At 37.5% G+C, this 8575-nt stretch overlaps 1 protein-coding gene across 6 annotated transcripts in view; it reads left to right on the top strand.

The window, feature by feature from the left end:
• Positions 1 to 272: 272 nt before the first annotated feature.
• LOC104125026 (BTG3 associated nuclear protein) overlaps positions 273 to 8575 on the top strand; it is a 309443-nt gene continuing 301140 nt past the window's right edge. For 5 of the 6 annotated variants that reach the window (XR_004841820.1, XR_004841821.1, XR_004841819.1 and 2 more), the window contains exons 1-3: positions 273 to 417; positions 1869 to 1963; positions 3309 to 3508. Coding sequence is in view for 2 of the 6 variants with exons in the window: in XM_009637422.2 (XP_009635717.1) it covers positions 348 to 417; positions 1869 to 1963; positions 3309 to 3508 (365 nt within the window). In the remaining 4 variants the exon portion in view is untranslated. Of the gene's footprint in view, positions 418 to 1868; positions 1964 to 3308; positions 3509 to 8575 lie in introns of those variants that run through there. The other variant, XM_035892984.1, reaches the window with a different exon arrangement.

Genomic DNA, 8575 nt, shown 5'->3' with positions numbered 1-8575 from the left:
GAAAGGTGGATCAGCAAGGAAAGCTTGAGCTCTTGTCTCAGTCCTAGTGTGGAAAGATTACTCACAGAGGTGATGGAGGCAGTTCTGTCCTTGGCTCTTTGACGAGGCTATCAAATAAAGTAGCGGTTGATACCACTGGGCGATCACTTTGTGGTTTGGTCACTTCTGTTAGGAACGGCATCTCCTTTTATAGAGGAAGAATGAAAAAATAAATGCTGTACTGCTATATCAAGTATATCTGTATTAATGCCTTTCTTGCTGCTGTTTTTCAGGATTGCATGACTTGTAAAATTACTGATTTGGGGGCCTGCAGTGGTGTTTGACTGGATATTGCTGCCTGGTTCTGAATGATGTCAGAACAGGATTTGGCAGATGTTGTTCAGATTGCTGTTGAAGACTTGACTCCAGATAATCCAGGTACAGTAGAGATGGTAGTGATGGCACAAGAAAGATAATTTCTAGTACTGCCCATTAACAAGGTGGAAATCACTGCTGAGCTTTTCTTAAAAATATAAAGCAATGCTGCAGATTTTTTTTTCTGAGAGGCTCTCGTTAAAACTACATACCAAGTTTTCAATAGCTTAACTTGGATATCTTCAATACCCTTTAGATCAGGTTATTCTTTTATTTTACTTTTCTTTTGAAGGCTTTATTGCCTGGGGCTTTTTTTGTGCAGAGGTAGACTAGTGCTGAAAACTGAATGAAATATGGCCTCCTGCATTCTTTTGGTTTTCTCCAGACCAAATACATGTTTTAAGCTCTCCCTCAAATGAGAGCTGTGACCCACCTATAATGAATTGTTGTTTTAATTGTAAAATAGTTTCTTGCTTACATTATTAAAATTCTTTGTATGTATGGGAAAATGACAGTAACATTGAAAAACACTTCTGAAAGCAAATACTGTGATATCCCTCGCTTAGAATTGACCTACTAAGCAAAAATGTGTTGAGATCAGCTACAGGCATCAATCCTATGCTGCCATTACGTTTGAGTAAGTGACTGAAAGAACAGTAGCTGCAGTTATGGAAAATAGAAACACATATAAACCCCCCCATTTTTTCTGATGCAGAAAGAAAAAGTTACTTCAGAAATGTTCCCAAAGAGTTGGAGGACAAGCTGGGACCTGTCTGTCCTAGCCTGGCTGGTAGCTTGGCGTTCAGGGTTATCAGCTGGGGTATGGTCAACCTTAAACAAGTCTTGCTTTCCTCAGTTTGGTAAAGGAACTCAAACCTGGTCAGATCTTGGGTGATGCTCTGACCATGAGGCTGTTCAGGGCTCTACCCCTTGATTTTAGCAGCCAGGCCTTCCAGTTCTAAATTCTTTTTCGTTACTGTTTTCTTCAAAATGTTTACCTTCAGATGAAAGGCTATTAGAACCTATAGGTCTGCATATGTATTTATTTTGGAAAGCTTGCAGGATTTTGTTCATCTATACTGGGGGAAAATAACCCGCAACTACACTGAGTAGTGGGTGCAATCCTGACTTTGTACAGAACTTCATTAGTACTTCTTAAGGCTTTGTATAAACATGAGGGTTCAGAAGCCTGTAGCATCTGTCAAAGCAGAACAGCTCATGTGGCAACTCTGCTACCTTGTGGTAAGTTCCTAATTAAAAATTCCATGGTGATGCTTGAATGTTACATCCTCAGTGCATTTGAAACAGAGTCTTAGATTTGGATAAATGTTTTTTGGGAAGCATTAAACCATTGTCACATATTTAAGAGAAAACCCAAGTAAGTGTAAAAGAATACATCCAATATGTTAATGAAATGTCTTTTATATTTTTTTGTTTTACCGATTTAATATATTTTAATTTGAACCTTGTCCTCTTGTATTCTAAACTACGGCAATGCTCATTTTTCTTCGCAGTTGTGTTGGAGAATCATGAAGTGACAGATGATGATGTAGAGCCTGCTCTGAAACGTCAGCGTATAGAAATTAACTGCCAGGATCCCTCTATTAAGGTTACGATAATGCCTTTTTCTGGTTTTATTCGTAATACCAATTAAGTCAGCTTTCTTGGGGAAATATATTAAAATAAAAGAATGTAAAAGAAACTGTTTATACATAATATTGGAATTATTCATAGCCTTCCTGTAAATGTTTGTACATTTTTTTTGGATAAATTTTAAAATGTGGATGATTGGCTAATCTTCCAGTGTCAAATCAGTAGCAAGAATTTTATATACGATACAAAATGTCATCAGAATTAATTCCAGTGACTCAAACATCACTATTGGTACATTTTTGATAAAGTCAATGAAGTTGACCTAAAAGATAAACTTGAGAATGTGTTTGTATTACAATTTGTAGACTGTTTCAGCATGTTTTAAATTATTATTTGAAGCTAATGTCGTTCTCATAGTAGTTAAGCCGTATTTGATTCAGCCTTTTCTGTACTTGTAGAACTTCCCCTGCTGTTCTCATGAGTGTGCTTTAGGTTTTTAGTAGTTCGGGTGTGTGTGGTTTGGGTTTTGTTTTGTTTTGTTTTTTGTCTTGGAACATAAGTATATGAGTAGTCTTTTACTCCCCCACACGTTAAATAGTATGTGATTCTGTGTTTCTGAAATGGTCGCAGAAACTGAAGCTCTGCATTGAAAGAGCACTGGGGAAGCCGCGCTGTAAACCAGCTTGATTCGGTGTGTGGATTGTAATGGAGGGCCACAAGATGGCACAATTGCTGTTTGCAGAGGAGAATGTGTGTAACATTACCCTTTAATGGCCTATTTTTCCCAAGAGAAAGCAAGCAGAATATGCTTTCTTTTGAACAAAATTGCTTAGGAAAACAGATTTTATTTATTTGCTTTTCTTGATTTGCTGTTCAGGAGAAAACTTAAGTGAGTGGCATTAATCGTCTCTGAGGTTATTTGTGTTGATATAATTTCCACTGTAATCATCTGAATTTATCTGTTTGGGCAGGAAAAAATCTTATTTAACTTTATCCAGGAGGATGCGTTCATAGATTTATAATCTTTTTGTTTTTACATGTATCAAATGAAAGGCTTTGGCATGTCATTTTAAATGATTTTGTGGTGTATGAAATCATACTAACAAAGTGCTTAGTTGAAAATGTGTTTGGCGTGGATGTTTTTGGCTTCTAAATAAAGATCTGGAAGAATTTGAGAATGCTAAAATGCTCCTGGATGTCATCAGTTTTGTACGTGGCTGAATTTTGTCACTAGGCACGCCGCTAGTTCCTTTAGAATTGTTTTCCTGTCACATTTATCTGGAGCTTCCTTATGTGTATGTTGCTGAAGATAAATGCCTAAGTCTTTAAAATCAGTTTCTTTTGCATTCTCCCCTTTCTAGTCATTCCTGTATTCCATTAATCAGACAATATGCCTGCGGTTGGACAGCATTGAGGCAAAGTTGCTGGCACTAGAGGCTACCTGTAAATCACTGGAAGAGAAGTTGGATCTTGTCATGAACAAACAGCATAGCCCCATCCAAGTCCCCATGGTGGCAGGTTCTCCTCTTGGTGCTACGCAGACATGCAATAAAGTACGATGGTAAGAAAAGAACAGATTACTCATCAACGTGCTTTTTAAAATAACGTAAATCCATTTCTTTGGCATCAGGCTCTGCAGCTTTCTGTATAGCTGTCAAGAGCCTGGTATGCTGCTTATGAATGTAGAATTCATTTATCTCGAAGGTAATTTTTGTACCAGTTTCATGATGTTACTTAGAATGAGACACTGGTCCGTGGACAGTTTGCAACTATTTCCACATTTCATTTTGACTTAAACCAGTCTGATTCATTCGTCCTCTGGAAAAGTCTCATCAGCTATTTTAGACAGGTTTTTTAGACTTGCTTTACTTTATTTATGTGGCTGTTTTGAGTTAATGAGTTCATCATCATTCTAATTGCTTCTCATTTGACTTTTACTCCCCAGAAATACAATGGAGTTTGTTTTATGTGCTTGTTTTCTAAAGACTCTTGCTAGAATAATATCTGTGCTATTTTGGGGTTACAAGTTAGAGATGGAAAATCTGTTAAATAACCTAATCCACTTTGATGAAAGAGCAGGTTTGACCTGCAGTACTTCTATGTATGTGTTGCCTAATATGGTTTTAAATATCTAAATCTTGATGTGCCTGTCATTTTACTGTGGAGATGATTCCAGCCAGAGAAATATGCTTATCAAAAGACTCTTTTGTCTAACAACTTTTCCCTCCTCATTCATACTTTATAGCTAGGAAAAGCTTAATACTTCTCTAAATAACTACTTTTTATTCTCCATTACAAAGTTGTATAGGCAAATTTCACGTGTCATACCATTCTAGTCAAGATATAGGAAATTTATCTTTTGTCAGTCTGTTAGTCTGTTTTTCCATCTTCTAATCTTTTTCATCACTCTCTGAACTTTCTCATTATCTGAAAATTATTTTAAATATGTTTTTGGTATGTTATACTCAGTGCAGTGTTTCAAGTGCACTACTCTAGAGCTCTATAGAAAAAATTAGTTCCTTGCTTTATGTTGCGGGACCCATCCATGTGAGGTAAGGGGAAAAAAAAACCAAAACTACCGCAAACATTACCCTTTTTCTGCCAGGCCGCTACTTGCTCCCTGCTGGGTTTATTTTTTTCTTACTTTCAGTATTGCTATTTTTATAATAGGTATGCTAAGTTTAAGAATTTATGTCAAGGTCGTAATCGCATTTTATTATGATACCTTTCAGTTCAATCATTTATGAAACAGGATGGAGTATAACCTTACTACTGTAAGGGTCAGAGTTGGGGATTTTCACCTAAGAGGGATACACTCTGCTGACGTAGCTGTACCTGTTGCATATTGCAGCCTGTTACCTCACTGTTGTTCGTTGAGCGTGATGACTTCTGATGAACATAGTCTAGCCTTTTTAAAGGATACCTTATTTGTACTTAAAAATCTAGAATGATACAGAACCCAATGTGTTGCTTGATCTCCGATTTCAAAGATCAAATGTCCTTTTTATTTTCAGTGTAAATTTGAGTACACTCTGTGCCTTTTGCTGTAGCAGTCACCTGTCCAGCTAGGAACAGCTGATATCCTCAAAGTTCTCCAAACTTTCCATTTAAGATGTTCAAATACAATGTTTGGGCCCCGGTTCAGAATTCCTTTATTGGTCTTTGTTCTTGTGGTTGTGGTGAACATCCTGACCATTGGACATCCTCCTTTTTCCCGTGTTACATTTAATTTTTCTTTAAAATAGGCACTGTGTCTACATTTACCTTTGAATGGGAAGCCTTCAAACACATACGTTGAAAAGATCAATTATGTCTGAATTCTTTATTGAAAGAAATAAAGTACATGGAATAACTATTTGGACCATAGAGCAAGTAACTAGAATATTACACCAGTGTTTTCACTGAACAGTCTTTATCAATAGTTATTTCTCAATGAACCACCTTTAAATCTGTAATTAATTTTTTTGTCATTATATTAGAGATCTTCAAGCTCTTGTGTATAAGCTGAACTTCTTATGGCGGTCTGTGCACAAAAGACTTCAGAAACATTTTCAGAAATACATGGCCCCTTTGGGACTCTATTAATTCATGCTCAGTGAATGCTTTCCTCTGTAAATTGTACTGTTTTGAGTTTCTTAGGGGATTTGTCAGACCTGAGGTTGGTTTGGGGTCTTTTTGTCTGGTTTTTTGTTTGTGTTTTTTTTTTTTTTTTTAAGATCTGTAACCATTGGAAATCTGTCCTGTGTGTTAATGCTGAGCTCTTGGTGTTTATAATATTTTGTTTTGGGTGTACAAATTTATGATGACAGCTTCTCAGACAGTCTGATAGAAGCCTGGAAGACTGCAAGATTCTCTGCCCCAAATATTTGTTCGTGTTGATATGAAGTTGCACATTATCAGATGCATCTTGCCAGTAAAGCACTGAGGGCTTTTTGTTCTTTTAGCTGTCTGTGGCCTATATGACTCAAAAGAAAATGGTTAGGGTGTATATATTTAATTTGGCGTTACTAATGCTTCAATTTCACAGTGATAGAATGTTTCACTTGACTTCCCTGTCTCTCATTCAGAAAAACCTTTATCACTTGTTGATTACTTCCAATTAAAGCCTGCATGGACTGTTCTGTTCTATCTGCTCTCTGGATCGTTCCCTCTTCCCCTTACATTGCAGATGGGAGTGGGGAGCTGCCACCAGGAGCGAGTATTTTGGATAGTGATTTTCAGATTCTGCATCTGAATGAGATTCTTCCACATCCTTCTCCTCCTTCTGCCATTACAGCAATACCGGGTTTGCCGCTCTAACAAAACCAGCATAGTTAGCAAAAGCATGTCAACCAGATGGTGCTACACTGCCAGTAAAGCAGCCTCTTGTTTGTTTGTTGGTGAATACCTTAGGATTTGTTATCTCTTCTCTTCCACTCTGTAGTGAATTTTGTTTACAGTTTTTCTGGTACTTTAGTTACTTGCATTAATTTGGTGCAGATGTAACATAATCAAAATTTATTTTACAGCAACGCACACAGTAAAGTGCGTGAACTGTGCAGTATAAATTCACGCAGTTTGATTGCTTTGTGCTATTTGTGCTTTTAAAATTAAATGAATTCCCTAAGACTTGTCAGTTTGAAATATGCTTAGGTCATCATGCGATGAAAACGAGGAGAGCTTGGACAGAGGAGCTTTCTTCTGTGTCAGCTCGTGATGGAATTGTGTAGTTACAGCATACCAGGTGAATTCACAGCTATGCACCATGGCCTGCCTTGCCTATGATGTGGAATTTTATGCTGTGTGCAGCACTGTGCACTGGCTGTTTATAAGCCGCAGTGATAATCTGTCCACATCGCTGCATGAGGGAGACAGGAGTCTCGCTTTGTAACGGTTGTCAGATTTCCGTTCAATAATAAGTTGTCTCTTCTAGTAAACTTAACACATTGATTTATTGGGGTAACTCATACCTTTTTTTGGTGCCAAACTGTTGTTTCCAAGTTTTAAAAATTCTTATTAGGGAAATGAAGCAGACGTTTTGAAGGAGAATTGCGATAAATCAGGAACCACCCCGTGTTATTAGCTCCCAGGACAGAAATGCAGTGCATTTTAGAGTCTCATTCTGCTTTCTGTCTCTTTATTAAACACACGAGGAATGATATGTGTGGAAATCTTCCAACAGCTTTTTCTGGGTATGTGATTTTTTGAAGGCTTGCTGATGTTTCTTGGAAAACTACGAAATGCTGAATTCAGAAATTATAGTACTGTCTGCTGCTCTTGATATTTTGTGTAAGTACATCTTCATGAAAGCTGGATTGTGTTCTTGAATCTTTTGTTCATATTGTCTACTCTGATATGCTGTTAGGGTATTTCATTATATCCTAGCTAATTGCAGTGCAGATAAGGAAGAAAATAAAGGGTACGTGGTGCTGTGTAATGAATAATTTGTATGAACAATTTAGATACAGAGGAACAATAGGCTAACTTTTAGATCTCCAAGTAAGAAGTTTAAGCTACAGTAAAAACTAACAGAATACTACTTTTGAAAGGAAGGCATTCTGAATTTGTGAGATGTAAACTGTTTTGGGGGAAACAGCAACAGGTCTTAAACAATATGGAAGGACTTGTAGCTGTTGTATTTCAATAAATAATCACGTGAAAAGCAGAAGTTAACAAGCGTAGTTTCACGTAGGTTTTTGTCCTATGTCCTCTACCTTTTCACTGGACGAGTCCCGTGTTGCCAGTATGGTCCATGATGCTTCCTGCTGTGGGATTTTGAGTTCTTCCATGCTGTTCCCATGATGGTAGCATATGAGACTGCTGGAGCTAGCTGCTGTGGGGTAACAGATGAGACCTTTCTGACTTTCAATTAGTGGGGTGTAGCATTTGGGCTTGTCCTTAGCCCAGCCTCAGATGTTAATGGGTGTTTAATGTCTCTCAGACCTCTCTTTTTGTCAGATTTGGTGATAAAAGTGCAAAGTAAACAGCGTGATGTTAAATTTCATTTTCTTTGAGGGGGGAAAAAAATAAAGAAGAGTTTTTAGAAAGTATTTTCTTAATGCTCAGTGGCTGCTGCTTAAAAATACGTAGCTGTCAGGATTACCTATAAAGACAGAGCGTTAATAGTTTTAAAAATTTCTTTCTCAGAAGAAAGACTGTCAGAAGGTTTCAGAACTAATGGAATGGATGGCAAAAATCCTTAGATTGCACAGGGGCGTGTTGAACTATATGGAGCTTGAAAAGAGCCAAGAACAGTAGCAAAATAATGTAATAAATTAGTAATGGGAGTATATGTATTGTCCCAGTGTTCTGAGCTTTGTCCAGCTTTCTGCAGCGTTAGTACAGCCCTGCTTTTCCATCCAGGAAGAGATTGTCTCTCTTCCTCTGTCTGCAACGTTTCCTGGCAGTATGGCTATTAAAAACCGCTAATTTCTTTTCTTTATGAGGTACCATGCTGGTCAAAAATTCCAGTAGCTGCTGAAAGTTTCTTGGATAGGAGAATTGGTGCAACGCCTGATGGCCTGTCAGTATGGCAGCCTTAAATGATAAGTTTGAAATTTAGCATGTGCCCGGGTCTTGAGATATTTATAAATTGATGATACACAGCATGACAGTGCGACTAAAATCTTTTATCCATGTTTTGAAGAAA

The sequence above is a fragment of the Egretta garzetta genome, unplaced genomic scaffold (assembly GCF_000687185.1).
Source record: "Egretta garzetta isolate BGI_Z169 unplaced genomic scaffold, ASM68718v1 scaffold284, whole genome shotgun sequence".
NCBI lineage: Eukaryota > Metazoa > Chordata > Aves > Pelecaniformes > Ardeidae > Egretta > Egretta garzetta.
The sequence above is the reverse complement of the archived record's forward strand: the minus strand, read 5'-3'. Positions and strand labels throughout refer to the sequence as shown.